Source organism: Carlito syrichta, unplaced genomic scaffold (assembly GCF_000164805.1).
Source record: "Carlito syrichta isolate Samal-C Ts95f unplaced genomic scaffold, Tarsius_syrichta-2.0.1 Scaffold109816, whole genome shotgun sequence".
NCBI classification, from domain to species: domain Eukaryota; kingdom Metazoa; phylum Chordata; class Mammalia; order Primates; family Tarsiidae; genus Carlito; species Carlito syrichta.
The window spans coordinates 28,165-45,589 of NW_007053912.1; the positions used below are offsets into that span (position 1 = coordinate 28,165).

The following is a 17,425-nucleotide window of genomic DNA, read 5'->3' on the forward strand; positions in this document are numbered from 1 at the left end:
GTGGAAAAAATGAGAGGACGAGAAAAGCACACCATCCGTTCCTGTGTTTGTCTCCATGTTACTCATCATCTGGAAGCAAATGACTGTTGTATTTAAGTGTTACCTAAAATGTCCCTTTAAACACAGTGCCTGTCTGTTGTCAGGCCTGTTGTGCCATACAGCTCTGGACTCAAGTTCAGATGTTAAGTGTTGGAACCTTCCAGAGCCTGAGAACAGACAGCACCTGGCGGAAGGGAAGATGCTGAGATTTCTGGCAATGGAGTCCTAAGGCCACAGGCTTGTTGGGAGCCAAGGTGGCTTGAGACCACCTATGGATCTCTTGTTCTCCAGGGACAAGAATGCTAGATGGGTCACACCCGAGTCTTCAGGACCTGGTTGGAGAGCTTTTTTTAGGACTAGTATATTTATTTCTTCCTCAAATAGATTTTATTGCCTGTGAGCAGTCCGGAAAGATAACCACTATGTAAAAACAGACTGTGTTGACAGCTTCTCACCTGTCTTGAGCACTTGATAAGTGTTTGTTGGCTGAAAAAAATGGATGAATACTTAATTTTAATGGATCTCAGGTCTTGTCTTCCCCCCCATGCTTCATGGAGGTTAATGGGCTAGTTGGTGCCATTGTTCATTGTTTGATCCTCTGGAATTGTTGCTAGGATAAGTGACTAATAATTAAATACTAACTAATGTGGTCTAGACCGTGAGTGTGGGCATTTAGGAGAGAGTGTACAGTGAGTTAGACCAGTTGGGTAAGTTGTTAAAGGAACTGAGGCTTGAACAGAGATTTGAAAGATGGTGGAAATTTGAGAGAAGGTGTGTGAGAGAGACATTCAGAAGGAGAGTGTCAAGCATGACGCCTGGATATTGGGGTGGATGAGAACGAGGAGGTGGGTGAGGACGAGGGGATGGGTAAGAACAGGAAGGCCATTTAGGGACCCAGCTCAATTAGAGGAGGGTGACAGCTTCTGGAAGGCTGGCCTTTCAGATCAGCCCCCTCCTGAAGTGATTTGGGGCCATCCCCCTGTCCCAGCCACCGGACTCTAACCCCCACCTCTCTCTTGCACTGCCTGTGTTATGCCATACCTCGTCTCTGAAGTCAGCTGGGTGCTTCCATCACCTGGAAGTCAGGCCTTTGGAAAGAGTTTCTAGGGGCTCCAGTCATTGGTGCTCCCGTCCCTTCTGGAAACAGTGCATGCTGCCCCCAGGCCCCTGCCTCCATGTTGTCCTCTGGGGTAGCCTCCTTGTGTGGTTTTGTGGGCCCAAGGGGGTGCCAGAGTTGAGGAGCTCGGGGCCACGCTCTGCCCCTCCTCTGTTTCCCATTATGTTTCTGCATTTCTTTTTCTCTGTCAGCCTCCTGGACTGCGATTGAGCATTCTCTCTTGAAGCTTGGAGAGATCCTGGCTGGTCTCAGTAACCCCCAGCTCCGGAGCCAGGCTGAGCAGTGTGGCACTCTTATTAGGAGGTACCGGCTCCCATGATGGTGACGGAGGCAGAGAGGACGCACCCTTGGGTGTGGGGGAAAGATGTGGTGTGTGGCCCTATCCCCTCTGTTCTTACCTCCACCTCCCCCAAACACTGTCCCCTATGTTTGTGCTCCCTCAGCATCCCCACAATGCTGTCTGTGCACACGGAGCAGCCGCATAAGACGGGCTTCCCTACTGTCCACGCCTTGGTCCTGCTTGAGGGGACCATGAACCTGACAGGAGAGACACAGCCACTAGTGGAGCAGCTGATGATGGTGAAGCGCATGCAGGTGGGCAGGGCTGAAGGGCTCTCTTTTCCCCGAGGGGGCCTGGTCTTTGGGGGCAGGAGGGAGGAGTCTTTTGGTCTTCCTCGGGAGGAGCAGGGCTTCTCCCGCTGCATGGTGGACAGTGGATGGCATTTGTGCTCGCTCCTCTTGTTGGACCTTGTATGCCTGGTTCTTGGCGCAGAGCTGGGTGGTGGCCCTGCTTCGTAGCCTCTGACCCATTGGGACCCCCGGGATCTGCAGAAGGAGCGGGTATGGGCACCCTCTGAGGCCTCGCCCTCGGACCTTCCCACAGCACATCCCCACTCCACTTTTTGTCCTGGAGATCTGGAAAGCTTGCTTCGTGGGTCTCATTGAGTCTCCCGAGGGCACAGGGGAGCTCAAATGGACGGCGTTCACCTTCCTCAAGGTACCTGGGGACCCAGGAGTGTCAAGAGCCAGGCTAGGAATGGTTCTTAGGAGGAGCAGTGACACTCTGGGCTTTTGCCCTGTTTCCCCCTGCTGGTGCTGTGCTCAGCCTGCCAGGTTCCCCAGGGCGAGTTCGCATTGATTCTTTTCTCTGGAAGTCCCAGGACTGTGTGTAGCCCACTTGGCAGGACTCTGTTATTCTGACCACAGAGGTGCAGCTTAGCTCAGTCATCAGCCAGCTTAGTGTGGGACAGTTCAGGGAGCCAGGGAAAGGGGGCCCCAGTCCTCCCTGAAGCTGGGATTCTGCTTTTGCTTATGGCACTTATTTGTTGAGCTAGCAGAGGGGCGGGGTCCCTGTGTCCTATAGGCCAGAAAGCACTTGTTGGCTTTCTGATCCAGCTCTGAGAATATTTTCCTTCCAGGGCAGGAGTGTTCCCATCTCTCTGCCCAGAGCAAGGGGGCAGGGGAGGGATGTCTTCAGAGGTAGGTGAAAGAAAAGAAGCTGATCTTCCTACTCTCCCCCTACCTTCCCCCCTAGATCCCACAGGTTTTGGTGAAGTTAAAGAAATACTGTCACGGGGACAGGGTGAGTTAAAGAATTGAGACGGGGGTGTGAGAGCAGATGAGGGTATTTCTGCCCTGAGGAAACAAGGACAAGGGAAGGGCCCTTCAGGCACTCGCTTGGCAGTCTTTTTTTCTTTTCATTTTTCTTTTACTCTTTTATTTTTTTGTTTTTGTTTTTGAGTTGGCGTCTCACTCTGTCGCCCAGACTGGAGTGCAGCGGCCGCTCCCGGCCACTGCAGCCTCACCTGTTGGGCTCCGGCGATCCTTCCGCCTCAGCCTTCCGAGTGGCCGGAATTACAGGCACGCGCTACCACGCCTGGCTAATTTTTGATTTATTGTAGAGATGAGGTCTCGCCAGCCCAGGCGGGTCTTGAACCTGCGGGCTCAGGCAATCCACTCACCTCAGCCTCCCAAAGGCCCAGGATTACAGGCTGAGCCACCGAGCCTGGCTCTTTTCTTTTGAGAGACAGAGTCTCCTTCTGTAACCCAGACTGGTGTGCAATGGCACAATCATAGCTCACTACAGCCTCGCCTTTCTGAGCTCAAGCAACCCTCCTACCTCAGCCTTCTGAGTAGCTGGGACTACAGGTGTACACCACCATGCCTGGCTCGTTTTTTGTTTTGTTTTGTTTTTTGTTTTTGTCGAAATGAGGTCTTACTATGTTGCTCAGTCGTTCTTGAACTGGGCTCAAATGATCCTCCCGCCATAGCCTCCCAAAGGGTTGGGATTATAGGTGTGAGCCACTGTGCCTGGCAGTATTGTTGTGCCTGGAAGAAGACCAGAAGCGTGTGCATGTGCTTGAGAACCTGTGTGCACCCATGCACATGCACCCAGGCTTCAGACAGAGGCAGCCAGGCAGCTCAGGCCGGTGCCTCCAGCTGGCAGGGTTGCTTGAGGTGGTCGGGGCTGGGGTGGCCATGCTGAGAGCAGTGATGCTTCACACTTCTCTCTCCAGCTGCTGGGAACTGGAGGGTGGGAGGGTGCACAGCCAACTTGCCAGCTGTCATACAGCAGTGTCATGGGCCTGCACTGCAGGCTGTGGGAGGAGCGGAGGGCTAGAAGCCAGGTGGGTGTTTCTGACTCTTCACAGGACTTCACTGAGGATGTCAACTCAGCTTTTGAATACCTGCTGAAGCTCACGCCCTTGTTGGACAAAGCTGACCAGCGCTGCAAGTACGGATTCCTCTGCTCACCTCTGCTCTGTGGGAAGGTGTTCTGGATTCTTCCCCTGGTCTTCTGTGTCAGAGACACCTCAGGAGATGCGTCTCCTTGTTTGCTTCCCTTGGCAGGGGCAGGAAGCAGTGGTTGCCGAGTCCCCTGAGCCCCTCTACCTTCCCTTAGACCCTCCCCATATTCTTCACCATGAAGGAGGAAGGATGCTGGACAGGGCGCTCCCCACCCTAGCCAGATGCTCAGTTTCTCAGTGTCTTTCTCTCACAGCTGTGACTGCACAAATTTCCTGCTTCAAGAATGTGGCAAGCAGGGGCTTCTTTCTGAAGCCAACGTGGACAACCTCACGGCTAAGCGGTAAGTGTGGGCATACTTGGGCCGTCCCAGAACCCCCTGACCTTCCTCTTATGTCCAGATGGGCAGCTGGTTGTCTTGTCCCCTGCTGTCTGAAGTTTGGGTTGCAAGTGACTGGGACCCTGCATAAGGGCACAGGGGACAGGAGAGCACAGAAGACATGGATTTCTTCAGACCAGAGTTTCTGTTTTTTTTGTTTTGAGTTGGAGTCTCTGTCGCCCAGACTGGAGTGCAGTGGCCGCTCCCGGCCACCGCAGCCTCAATCTGCTGGGCTCAGGCGATCCTTCTGTCTCAGCCTTCCTAGTAGCCGGAACTACAGGCACACACCACCACGCCCAGCTCATTTTTGATTTATTGTAGATATGAGGTCTCACCAAGTTGCCCAGGTGGGTCTCGAACCCATGGGCTCAGGCAATCCACTCACCTCAGCCTCCCAAAGGCGCGGGATTACAGGCTGAGCCACCAAGCCCGGCTTGGCTAATTTTTGATTTATTGTAGAGACGAGGTCACGCCAAGTTACCTAGGTGGGTCCCAAACCTGTGGGCTCAGGTTTTTTTTTTTTTTTTTGGGTTGGAGTCCCACTCTGTTGCCCAGGCTGGAGTGCAGTGGCACACTCACTGCCACCGCAGCCTCAATCTGCTGGGCTCAGGCGATCCTTCTATCTCAGCCTTCCTAGTAGCCAGAACTACAGGCACACACCACCACGCCCAGCTAATTTTTTTATTTATTGTAGAGATGAAGTCTCACCAAGTTGCCCAGGCTGGTCTCGAATCCCTGGGCTCAGGCAATCCTCTCACCTTGGCCTCCCAAAGTGCGGGATTATAGGTGTGAGCTACCGCGCCTGGCCAAAGACCAGAGTTTTACATTCTTACTGGCCACTCTTTGACGCATACTCACCTTTGTGATCAAAGTAAGAATCTTAAATCTTCCTTTAGTCTTAAATGAACTTTCAAAGTAGATGTGATGACTAATGACAAATTGGAGTGACTGCAATATTGAATATGCTTTCATAAACTTCACTCCAAGGGCTGGGTACAGTGGCTCACTCCTGTAATCCCAGCACTCCAAGAGGACAAGGCAGGAGCCCAGGAGTTCAAGACCAGCCTGGGCAACATAGACCTTGTTTCTCTAAAAAGTTAAAAATTTAGCCAGGCGTGGTGGCTCATGCCCATAGTCCCAGCTACTAGGGCGGCTGAGGCAAAGGATTGCCTGAGCTCAGGAGGTCAGAGCTGCAGTGAGCCATGATCGTGCCATTGCACTCCAGCCTGGGTGGCAGAGCAATAGCCCACCTCAATAAACAAACAAACTCCAACTCCAAAGGTTCTTATATGTCTGCCACTTTCTCCCTGCTTCTGCTTCTGGGCTTGGGCTAGGTAGTGTGTCAAGAATTTCTCTCTGTTTCTCTTCCCTCTCTTGCCTACTGGTCATGGCCACAGCAAAGCTGACCGGGAACATGCCCCACAGCAGAAATCGGGAGAAAACGCCAACATCCAGCCCAATCCTGGGCTGATTCTCCGGGCGGAGCCCACTGTCACAAACATCCTCAAGGTGAATGTGCCCTTCTCTGACCACCACAGTTTTCTCTTTCTTCTTTCCAATTTTCCCTCTACCTCCAGATAAGCAGAGGCCACAGACTTCTCCTGGGCTTTTGTGTACAGTTGCTCTGGAAGTGGTGAAGGGGGAAGCAAGGGCAGCTACCCCTGAGCGCCTATCCCTGGGGGCTTTACTTGTACACCAGGCACTGTGGTGGGTGCTTTCCCTCAGGCCATCTCATATAGACAACAGAATCTCCCAGCCGAGACCTCTCCCCCCAGCCTCACCACTGTCATGCTGGTGGAGTTGAGAGGCTGGGACCAAAGAGCGAGGATAGGTTTCAGGAAAGATTTTCCACACTGAAGTCAGAAAGATAGAGATTAAATTACAGGTTGTGGAAGAGAGAAAATGTGGCAAGGCTGTCTCTAGGAAGGTGTCTCCAGTGTTCTCAGGACTTGATTTCCTATCCTGTCCCCAGACGATGGATGCAGACCACTCCAAGTCCCCAGAGGGCCTGCTGGGGGTCCTGGGCCACATGCTGTCCGGGAAGAGTCTGGACTTGCTGCTGGCTGCTGCTGCCGCCACTGGAAAGCTGAAATCCTTCGCCCGGAAATTCATCAAGTGAGGAAGGCCGAGCCCCTGACCATGGAGGGAGCGGGAGGCCATGTGTGGAGGGAAGAGGTAGCAGGGTAGGAATGAGGCACTTGGGCCTGGGTGTTGTCCAGAGATGCAGGGGTAAGGCAGAGCATCTGGCTAGAGATCACAGAGGAAGGACCTGTTCTCTCTCTCTTTTTTTATTTTTTTTTTTTGAGTTGGAGTCTCACTCTGTCGCCCAGACTGGAGTGCAGTGGCCGCTCCCGGCCACCGCAGCCTCGACCTGCTGGGCTCCGGCGTTCCTTCCGCCTCAGCCTTCCGAGTAGCTAGAATTACAGGCATGTGCTACCACGCCCGGCTGATTTTTTTATTTATTGTAGAGATGAGGTCTCGCTGCCTTGGCGGGCTCAAACCCATAGGCCCAGGCGATCCACTCACCTCAGCCTCCCAAAGGCGCGGGATTACAGGCTGAGCCACCGAGCCTGGCCTCTCTTTTTTTTTTTGAGTTGGAGTCTCACTCTGTTGCCCAGACTGGAGTACAGTGGCACACTCTCGGCCACCATAGTCTTGCCCTGCTGGGCTCCGGTGATCCTTCCACCTCAGCCTTCCAAGTAGCCAGACTATAGGCACACGCTACCATGCCTGGCTAATTTTTGATTTATTGTAGAGACGAGAGCTCGCCAAGTTGCCCAGGCGGGTCTCGAACCCGCGGGCTCAGGCAATCCACTCACCTTGGTCTCTCAAAGTGCTGGGATTACAGGCTGAGCCACCGAGCCCGGCCGGACCTGTTCTCGTGACCAGAAGTACTGCTCCCTCCTCAGCTGGGATGCCTGGTAGAGGGAGGAGGTGTTGGATGCTGGGCATGGAGGAGTTCTGAGGATGCCCAGGTATTCATATGGGGCTCTCAGATGCTGTTGCCTTTTGTGGTTGATCTGGAATTTGACATATAAGACATTGTTCTATTCAGTGAGCCATTCTCTAGACCCTGGAAATCTTCTAATGATAGAACTCCTTTTTCTGTAGCATGATGCTAATTTTAAGTTTAACCTGCAATTCAGACTCTAGGGACCACCTCTCTGAGCATGTGTAGCCCCTCCATCCCCACTCTGCACCCAGCTGTTGCCCTGCTCTTGCCCTGGTCGATGTAACCTGTCTCCATTCCTTTTACAGTTTGAATGAATTCACGACCTATGGCAGTGAAGAAAACAGTAAGTCAACACTGCACAGCCACAATCGCAATAGGCAGTAAGGTGGGGTGTGGAAGGAGAGGTGGGGAAGGGTGTGCTTCCTCCTCAGAGCTGTGACTGACTGAAGCTTTTGGGGAGCCTTGAAAAGGGTTAATGCCAGAAAAGGATTCTTCTAGAACCAGCCCTGTGTCTCCCTCCCTCCTGCCTCCCTTCATGGTTTTGTTGGTCATTGGGGAAAGGGGGACATTAGGTGTCTCTGATCCCAAGGAAGGAATGATGTTCCAATGGAAATCCAAGAAAAGGATTCTGAGCCTCAGCGTTTTGAAGGAGACGCTTGGTCCCTGACCTTCCTTGAGGCAAAGCCCCTCCCGACCCAGCAAGGGCTGGCCCTGCCCTTCGCTGAGCATTGAGCCTTCCTGTCCTTCCCGCAGCCAAACCCGCTTCAGTTCGGGCCTTGCTCTTTGACATCTCCTTCCTCATGCTGTGCCACGTCGCCCAGACCTACGGCTCGGAGGTGAGTGAGGGGCAGGCGGGCAGGATCGGGCCACGAGTGGGCAGGGCAAAGGGAAGGGAATAGTCAGTACTCTCCACTGCCTTACCCCTGTCCCCTGTCCGTCTCAGACCAAATTAGAAATCCCAAGGCCTTCAGCGCCACGCTCACAGTGACCAGTAGGTGGCAGCTCAGCCCCCTTGTCAGCCTCGTAGACCAATTTGTCCCTGGTTCTTTAGGCTGGGAGGGGAGTAGCAGCCTGGCAGGAAACTGAGGTGCAGTCCCAGGTGCTGCTCTGTTGGGTATCGTGCCCTCCCCACCCGCCTGGTGCTGCTCTTTTCCCCCTTCCCAGGTCATTCTGTCCGAGTCGCGCACAGGAGCAGAGGTACCCTTCTTCGAGACCTGGATGCAGACCTGCATGCCCGAGGAGGGCAAGATCCTGAACCCCGACCACCCCTGCTTCCGGCCCGACTCCACCAAAGTGGAGTCCTTGGTGGCCCTGCTCAACAACTCCTCAGAGATGAAGCTGGTGTCAGTGGCCTGGGCGCCCGCTCCAAGGGTGGCGGTGGGGCAGGGCCAAGAGCCTCTCCATCAGCTTGTCCCATGCTCCCCTGTGGTGATTTTTCTCCCACTCACGTCCTCCCACAGGCAGATGAAGTGGCATGAAGCCTGTCTCAGCATTTCAGCCGCCATCTTGGAAATCCTCAACGCCTGGGAGAACGGGGTCCTGGCCTTCGAGTCCATCCAGGTAGCCCCACCTCTCCAGCCACCTTATCTCCTCCCTGAGACACAGAAGCCGTCATTGATTGTTTGTAACCTTTTGTAAGGCCTTTAACCCAAGAGCTCCTGTTTTGGTGTTGATGTTGCCTGTAATCATAGTCTTAGCCACTCCCTCCCACCCAGGTAGCTCTGGGGACACCAAACTTGTGACAGAGAGAGGTATGGAATGTGGCCCAGGACTCCACTGCAGCACCTGGCTACCCACAGAGACTGGGAAGATGATGGCCAGGGAAGCAGGGAAGAGTGACCGGACATCCTTCTCTCCCTCCCCCAGAAAATCACTGATAACATCAAGGGAAAGGTGTGCAGTCTCGCGGTGTGTGCTGTGGCTTGGCTTGTGGCCCACGTCCGGATGCTGGGACTGGATGAGCGTGAGAAGTCGCTGCAGATGATCCGCCAGCTGGCAGGGCCACTGCACAGTGAGAACACCCTGCAGTTCTACAATGAGAGGTCAGTGCCCTCCCCTCCTCTCTCCAGCCCCGTAGGTGTGTTGCGAGAAGTCAGTGTGGCCTGTAACTAGTACCCCTCTCCTCTCCTACCTGCCCAAACACATGTTCACTCACTCGCTTCCTCCCTCATTTTCTTTCTTTCTTTCTTTTTTTTCTTTTGAGTTGGAGTCTCACTCTGACGCCCAGACTGGAGTGCAGTGGCTGCTCCCGGCCACCACAGACTCGACCTGCAGGGCTCCGGCGATCCTTCCGCCTCAGCCTTCCGAGTAACTGGAATTACAGGCGCGTGCTACCACGCCCGGCTGATTTTTTGATTTATTGTAGAGATGTGGTCTCGCTGCCCAGGTGTGTCTTAAACCCGCGGGCTCAGGCAATCCACTCACCTCAGCCTCCCAAGGGCGTGGGATTACAGGCTGAGCCACCGAGCCCGCCTCAGCTATCTTTTGTGGCAACCTTCTGCCCTGACTCTTCAGGACTTGGCGGACCTTGAGTGACTTCAGCCATATTGAGTTCGGTTGGTTCATTCGCCAGGCCAATAAGTTGTTTTGTTTTTGTTAATTGTGGTAAAAATACATAACATGTACCATCTTAGCCCTGTTGAAGTAGACTATTCATAGTGTTCACATTGTTATGCAGCACATCTCAAGAACTTTTTCTGTGTCTCTGAAACTCTACCCATTGAAAGACAGCTTCCCATGCCCTCCTCCCTCCAGCTCCTGGCAGCTTCTATTTTACCTTCTGTCTGTGAATTTGACAACTTTAGATCCTTCATACCCTGGAATCATACAGTATTTGCCCTTTTGTGATGGACTGATTCACTCAGCACAATGTCCTTAGAGTTCATCCGTGTTGCAGCACATGATGGGATTGCCTTCCTGTTAGAATAAACATTTTAAGTTTATTCTTCATCTGTCGATGGACATTGAGATTGCTTCTGCTTTTTGGCTGCTGTGAATGGATAGTGCTGCTATGAATGTGGGTGTTCACCGAGCCATACATTTTGGGTGTCACCTCCCAAGGTAGCTGTTAGGATGTCTTCTCAGAGAAGTGGGAATATTTAGCTGAGAAGAGGTTTGGGAGGGTCTGTCAAGTCACATCTCTGGTTTTCCCCTTGCCTTCCCCTTTCTTCCCTCACCCCCTGCCCACCCTCCTTCACTCCCTGCCAGATTCTGGAGCATTTGCTCTGGTGTCACCCATGCTAAGCCCCCTACGTTCTGTCTGGGTGAGAGGTCGTGGGAGGTCTGTGGCACCATTGCGCACGTGGGAAAAGAGGCCCTGCAAGTCGCGGCAGCTTTCCCAGAGCCACCCAGCATTCCAGGAACCAGCGGCTCTCAGAGCGGGGTCTGTGTTCACCGCTGAAGTCTTTCCACGAGAAAATTCCTGGACATACACTTGTATTGCCCAGCTACCAAGGGCGGGAAGAGTCCTGTGGGACAGCCCTGGGCCCTCTCCTGGAAGTAACAGTTTCCTTTGGAAGGAGGCCAAGGCTGGGCGGGGACCCCCCATCACTCAGCCCAGGGGGAAGTGATTGTATTTATTTATGCTGTAGGGTTGGCTGGTCTGGCCTGGGGGATGGGGGAGGCTGGAGAGTGAGAGAGAGAAGTGTGAGTATCTGGCTGGAGTGGCCCAGGGAAGGAAAGCCCCTGCCCTGTCTCTCCCTACTACACATGTGCTCAGTGTGAGAGCCTGGAGCATTGCCATAGGGCAGGTCTATGGGGGTGTCTCCTCCCCTGACACAGGAATGATGTCCCAGGAATATTTCCGTAACCCAAGCCCAGGGGAGAGTCTGGCCTGGGAGTTTCCTCCCTGCTCCACTGAGACACCTGAGCCCCAGGTTTTGCCCCTCCCCCAGGGTGGTGATCATGAGCTCCATCCTGGAGCATATGTGTGCCGATGTGCTACAGCAGACGGCCACGCAGATCAAGTTCCCCTTCACGGGCGTGGACACCATGCCCTACTGGAACCTGCTGCCCCCCAAGCGGCCCATCAAGGAAGTGCTGATGGACATCTTTGCCAAGGTGCTGGAGAAGGGCTGGGTGGACAGCCGCTCCATCCACATCTTCGACACTCTGCTACACATGGGTGGTGTCTACTGGTTTTGCAACAACCTGATTAAGGTACTGGGACCAGATGGGTGTGGGCCAGACATGTGGACCGGGGAGCAGGTATCCTCATACTCAGAGACATCTGAGAAGATGTCTGACAGGTCCAAGCTCAGTCCTGACTCCTGACTCCCTGCATGAGGCCTGGTCAGCCAGGCTTCTGGGAGAGGATAGGGGGATACTGAGACAGGCTCCTTGCCTGAGAGCTGCCTCCTTAGGTAGCTCTGGCCAGAGAGCTGGGCTGGAGTGGCAGGTTGTCAGAGCCCTAGTCTAGGGTCCCCAGCTCCTCATCTGCCCCCTCACTGTCCCAGGAACTCCTAAAGGAGACACGGAAGGAGCACACGCTACGGGCGGTGGAGCTGCTTTACTCCATCTTCTGTCTGGATATGCAGCAAGTGACCCTAGTCCTGCTGGGCCACATCCTGCCTGGCCTGCTCACTGACTCCTCTAAGTGGCACAGCCTCATGGACCCCCCTGGCACAGCCCTTGCCAAGTAGGACTCTCTTCAGAACCTGCCCCGCTCTCATACTCTGTGCCTGGCGTCACCCTGGGAAGCTGGGCTGGAAGACTCCTGTCAGGTGGGGCTTGATGGGTGTGGACGCAGAGCCCCCTCAGGGCCCCTCTGATTGCGTCCCTTTTCCTGGACCCCTTTGCCAGGCTGGCAGTGTGGTGTGCCCTGAGTTCCTACTCCTCTCACAAGGGACAGGCATCTACCCGGCAAAAGAAGAGACACCGCGAAGACATTGAGGTAGGCGCCCTCTGTGTGCACGTTTAGGCAGCGTTCACTGTGTCCTTGTTGGTGAGAGCTGCCTTCCCAGGGAATCAGACATGGCTCCATCTCGGGGGCAGTTGTGTCAGGGCCTGGTCGTCAGGGGTCTTGAAGCCATGACTGCCTTGGGTGGGAGGGTCCTGGAGGGTACTCTCGCCGACCCCCACTTGGGCTGTGGGAGGAAGGCGGGGCCTGAGCCCACCAGCAGTGCTGCCTGAGCCTCTGGGAGCAGGCTCGCCCCGTCGGAGCTCCTCTCCTCCTCCCGGATACCTGGAAATCTGGGGCCTCAGCTGCATAACCGTGATTCTCCTGCCCCCCAGGATTACATCAGTCTCTTCCCCTTGGACGACATGCAGCCGTCAAAGCTGATGCGACTGCTGAGCTCCAATGAGGACGACGCCAACGTCCTCTCGAGCCCGAGTGAGTGTGTGGGTAGGCCCGGGCGCTCCCTTTCCTGGAGACTCTCTCCTCCCGGTGCTGCTGTCCTGCCAGCCCAGCTGCAGGTGCCTTTGCTGCTGGTCACAGGGTGTGACAGGCTTGTGCTGCTGTCCCTAGGGTGCTCTGTCTCCCGGCCCTGGAGAAGAGGCTGCTGCTCCCTCTCCCTGCGAGTTAAAGCTCCTCTGTCAGGCCAGCCCAGCCCACAGTTGTCCCCTCCCCCCTTCCTTACCACAGGGGTGACGGTGACAAGCCACCCAAGTGAGTTCACTGCCTCAAGCACAGCCTGTGCCACTGACTCACCGCCCTGACCTTCCTTCCTTCCCCCGAAACATGCAACATGCCCCGAGAGGCCCGGGCTGGGACTTGGGCTGCTCCCGCACTTCCTGTCTGCGGCGCTCCTCCCCACCTGGACATCCTCTCCTTCCTACTGTCCTCCTGCCAGATATCCCGCCAAGGGCTCTTTCTGTGGCATTTAATTTTTCCTGTTTCCAGAGAGTTCTCTTGAGCCTGGTAGTTTCTCTGGAGCCTTTTAGGGACTGGGGCACCAGCTACACGCTTGAGCAGAAGTTGCTGGGTCTGCCGCCTGTAAGCCCTCTGACTTTAGCTAGGTGCCTAGCAAGCCTCAGCCTCCTCACCTGTGAAGTGGGGGTGCTGGGGGTGTTGCGAGGGTGCAGTTGCCTCCTCCAAGAAGGCACCAGGCCAGCCCGGCCGACCCAGCACCACATGCCATGTTAGCTCTTTCTCATCTCTGCTGGGGCTTCTCTGTGCTCTGGGTCTCAGGATCCCAGGATCCCCTCTGGGCTCTCATGTACCAGTTACCCACCGGGTGATGGTTGGTGAGGGTGTCCTCGGGCAGCAGTCCTGTGTGTGGCAGACTGTGTCCTCAGGGCGCTCACTCCTTCCCACAGCTGACAGGTCCATGAGCAGCTCCCTCTCGGCCTCCCAGCTGCACACGGTCAACATGAGGGACCCTCTGAACCGCGTGCTAGGTGAGCCCCCGCCCCTGCTGAGCTGAAAGGAGCCCTCCTTGCCACATCCCCCCTCTCCGCCATGCCCCTCGGGGCTCCTGGGCTCCTGCAAGTCCCCCTTCCTCCTCCTGCCAACTTTCCTCCGACCTGCCTGGGGCCCTCTCTGCGGGGTCCCTCTCCAGCCCCACCTTCCGGAGTCCAGAGTCCGAGCCCTTCTCCAGCCTCTCACGCGCTCCCTCCGCTCGCCCCCGCACAGCCAACCTGTTCCTGCTCATCTCCTCCATCCTGGGCTCGCGCACCGCCGGCCCCCACACGCAGTTCGTGCAGTGGTTCATGGAGGAGTGTGTGGACTGCCTGGAACAGGGCAGCCGGGGCAGCATCCTGCAGTTCATGCCCTTCACCACCGTGAGTGCCCCCTCCCCGCCGGCGGGCTCAGGGAAGGCCCCTTCCTCCTGGGATGGTGTCCCCCCTGCTACCAGTGAGCAGCCATTCCTCTGTCTGTGGCAGGTATCGGAACTGGTGAAGGTGTCAGCCATGTCCAGCCCCAAGGTGGTCCTGGCCATCACGGACCTCAGCCTGTCCCTGGGCCGCCAGGTGGCTGCCAAAGCCATTGCCGCGCTCTGAGGGGCCCAGCGTGGTCCAGGGTCCAGCTGGGGCATCCTGACTCCGGTGCCTCGGTAGAGGACGGTGAGGAAAGATGAGGCATCGTTGCTCACATCCACGTGATGTAAGAGCTCTTCGTCAGTTTCCAGATTTTTCCCCCCACTCCCAACTTCTGACCTTCAATATGTTTCCCAGTGGCTTTCGTGATTTCCTCTCCCTCTGCCACCCCTGAGGAGTGTGGTCAACCTGGCTCCTCAGCCAGTGACCGCCTGTGTGTGCCTCCCCCGGGCCAGGGGTGGGCCTACCTCTGAGGAACTTTTGAGATGCATAGTATGTAAATATATATATATATATATATATATATATTTTGTAATATGTCCGGGGAATCCACCTCCGCTCACTGTAAATAAAGATCTTCATGGGTCCCTTTGTGACTATAAGTGCTATCGGTATCTGTGCCATCTGGGGCAGGGACAGCGGCTTCTCTCTGTACTCCCTGTGCTTCGGCTGGGGAGAGACTCAGTTCTGCATGGAGGAAGAGGAGGAGGAGGAGGGGAAGGGCAGGGCCCAGGTTCTCGTGTCAGCTCAGCCGGGGAGGCCTGCGGGGTGAGTGCAGCTTCCCTTCCTGAGACCTGGTGGTGAAGTGCCGGCCGCCAGCCTGCTGCCCCCTCCCCCGAAGCTGCCACAGCCTGAAGAACAATGTTTGGCCAAAGGCCCCATGATCTGGGACAGGGTGTCCTGCTCGTCTGTCTCCCAGCTTGGCCCAACCTCACCCAGACTGACGAGCCCAGAATTTGGTCTGTGGCTGCTAGAAAAGGACGGGCACACGTAGAGGAAGGAACTCTTTAATCCTTCTTTGCCTGTTCCACACATCCTCAAGTCCCCAGACCCTGAGACACAGGACCCTGAGCTGTCCAGCGGGCTTTTTTTTTTTTTTTTGGAGTTGGGGTCTCAATCTGTTGCCCAGGCTGTAGTACAGTGGCATGATGGCATGATCACGGCTCACTGCAGCCTCAGCCCCCTGGGTTCAGGTGATCCTTCCACATCAGCCTCCCTAGTAGCTGGGACTATAGGTGTATAACACCTTACCTGCCTAATTTTTTTTTTTATTTTGAGTCAGAGTCTGACTGTCACCCAGACTGGAGTGCAGTGACACACTCACAGCCACCGCAGCCTCACCCTGCTGGGCTCAGGTGATCCTTCTACCTCAGCCTTCCAAGTAGCTGGAATCACACCTGGCTAATTTTTTGATTTGTTGTAGAGACAAGGTCTCACCAAGTTGCCTAGGCTGGTATTGAACCCATTGGCTCAGGTGGTCCTCTTGCCTGCACCTCTCAAAGTGCTGGGATTACAGTCATGATCCACCATGCCTGGCCTTTTTTTTTTTTTTTTGAGTTGGAGTCTCATTGTCGCCCAGACTGGACTGCAGTGGCCGCTCCTGGCCACCGCAGCCTCAACCTGCTGGGCTCCGGTGGTCTTTCCGCCTCAGCCTTCCAAGTAGCTGGAACTACAGGCATGCGCTACCACGCCCGGCTAATTTTTTGATTTGTATTGTAGAGATGAGGTCTTGCCAAGTTGCCCAGGCGGGTCTCGAACTCGTGGGCTCAGGCAATCCACTCACCTCAGCCTCCCAAGGCGCAGGATTACAGGCCGAGCCACCAAGCCTGGCTTCCTTTTTTTATTTATTTAATTTTTAGGGGTATAGGGTCTTACTCTGCCACCCAGACTAGAGTGCAGTGGTGTTCACTGCAGCCTCAACCTCCTGGGCTCGAGCAGTCCTCCTGTCTCAGCCTCCCAAACAGCTAGGACTACAAGCATGCACCACATTCCTGGCTAATTTTTTTTTTTTTTTTTTTTGTAGAGACAGGGTCTTGCTTTTGCCCAGGGTGGTCTCAAACTCCTGACCTCCCGCCTTGGCCTCCCAAAGTGCTGGGCTAATAGGCATGAGCGACCATGCTTGGCCCTCTGACTCTGCTTTCTAAGGAGCGTCATGGAGAAGAAAAGTGGGAGGTGACTGAGGAGCAGAGGACAAGGAAGGCTCTGAGAATGACGGCCTGGGGGCTGGTGAGCCATCTTGACTTCCTGGGGCGGGCGGGGGCACCCTGCGTGACACAGAAGTCTTCGGCTGCAAGGATGCCTCTCACCTGTGCTGTGGACACCAGCCCCGGCCCTCGCCTTGCCAACTTCCCAGCCACCCAGGCTGTGAGCTCAGGCCTCTCCAGCCCACGAGGCTGCCACAAGCGGGAAGGGCAGAGGCCAGGCTGATGAGAGACGTTCTGGGCCCCGTGGTCACCTTGAACTCCGCTTTCTCTTTGTGGGCAGTGGTACCGATGGGCTCGAGTGTATGGAGGGTGGTGACTGGCAAGCCCCGTGCGGATACTCGGCGCTCCCCTGTCAGCCAGGCTGGCCGTGTCTGGGCTGCGAAGCCACCCCACAGCCATGCTCTGTTCTGGGCCCCCATGACCCACGGGGCAGGGACTGCATCTGCCTGGTTGGCTGCTGTGTCCCAGCACCTAGGCCAGAGGCCGAACTGAGCAAGCATCAGATGATGACTGAGATGGGCTCCGATGCACCCCGTGCCTCCTCCGCCCACCCCCAGGCCTCGCCCACCATCCAACCACCTCCCTAGCCCCCAACCGGACACCAGCTGGACACAAGAAGCAGGCAGGACATTCACTGGAGACAAACACTTTATTATCCCAGAGTTGGTTACAGCGAGAAGGTGGGGGTGGAGGGGAGCGGTCTCCCCACTTCTCACACACACCCAATGTGATTCCCCCTCGTCGGTGCCTCCCACGTTCCCAGTCCCAGTCGAGCAAGGCGAATGCCCAGCCACCTGCCCAGCCCTACAAAGAGGGCCCTGACCCTGATGGGGACAGGGCAGGCGACCTGAGGGCACCCAGAAAAATGGGAGGTGATGCCTTGAGCCCTCATGCCGAGAGTCAAAACAGGCCCCAAAGTCTTAGCAAGAAACACTAGATTCCCAAGCACATCCGTGGGACCCTAGGGCCAAGCCTCCCAGTTCTGGGCTGCCTCTGCTTATGCAGGGACTTCACACCCAGGGGAGGGAGGACCTGGTGGGCAGTTGGCCACGGCCAGAGCGAGGGATATGAGGACCCAGTTGGGGAACACTGCTGTTTAAATATTAAACAGGGATGTCTTGTCTCCCACGCGGGAGACCTGATGCTCCCAAGGGTCCCAAGGGGGGAACCCTCAGGGCGGGGGCTCCCTGCGGCTCTCCCCGGGCCGGCGATCCGCCAGGACCAGGGAG

At 55.7% G+C, this 17,425-nt stretch overlaps 1 protein-coding gene across 3 annotated transcripts in view; it reads left to right on the top strand.

The window, feature by feature from the left end:
• MED24 (mediator complex subunit 24) overlaps positions 1-14,591 on the top strand; it is a 34,167-nt gene extending 19,576 nt beyond the window's left edge. Inside the window, exons 6-25 of one of the 3 annotated variants that reach the window (XM_021717845.1) lie at positions 1,348-1,459; positions 1,600-1,750; positions 2,040-2,153; positions 2,691-2,738; positions 3,808-3,890; positions 4,158-4,244; positions 5,678-5,789; positions 6,253-6,395; positions 7,539-7,576; positions 7,987-8,069; positions 8,398-8,576; positions 8,694-8,793; positions 9,100-9,275; positions 11,127-11,391; positions 11,688-11,869; positions 12,034-12,124; positions 12,466-12,565; positions 13,492-13,572; positions 13,808-13,956; positions 14,059-14,491. In XM_021717845.1, the coding sequence (XP_021573520.1) occupies positions 1,348-1,459; positions 1,600-1,750; positions 2,040-2,153; positions 2,691-2,738; positions 3,808-3,890; positions 4,158-4,244; positions 5,678-5,789; positions 6,253-6,395; positions 7,539-7,576; positions 7,987-8,069; positions 8,398-8,576; positions 8,694-8,793; positions 9,100-9,275; positions 11,127-11,391; positions 11,688-11,869; positions 12,034-12,124; positions 12,466-12,565; positions 13,492-13,572; positions 13,808-13,956; positions 14,059-14,175 (2,411 nt within the window). In that variant the 3' untranslated portion in view covers positions 14,176-14,491. Of the gene's footprint in view, positions 1-1,347; positions 1,460-1,599; positions 1,751-2,039; positions 2,154-2,690; positions 2,739-3,807; positions 3,891-4,157; positions 4,245-5,677; positions 5,790-6,252; positions 6,396-7,538; positions 7,577-7,986; positions 8,070-8,397; positions 8,577-8,693; positions 8,794-9,099; positions 9,276-11,126; positions 11,392-11,687; positions 11,870-12,033; positions 12,125-12,465; positions 12,566-13,371; positions 13,573-13,807; positions 13,957-14,058 lie in introns of all 3 variants that reach the window. The other 2 variants (XM_021717839.1, XM_021717842.1) reach the window with 2 other exon arrangements.
• The last annotated feature ends 2,834 nt before the right edge of the window (positions 14,592-17,425 follow it).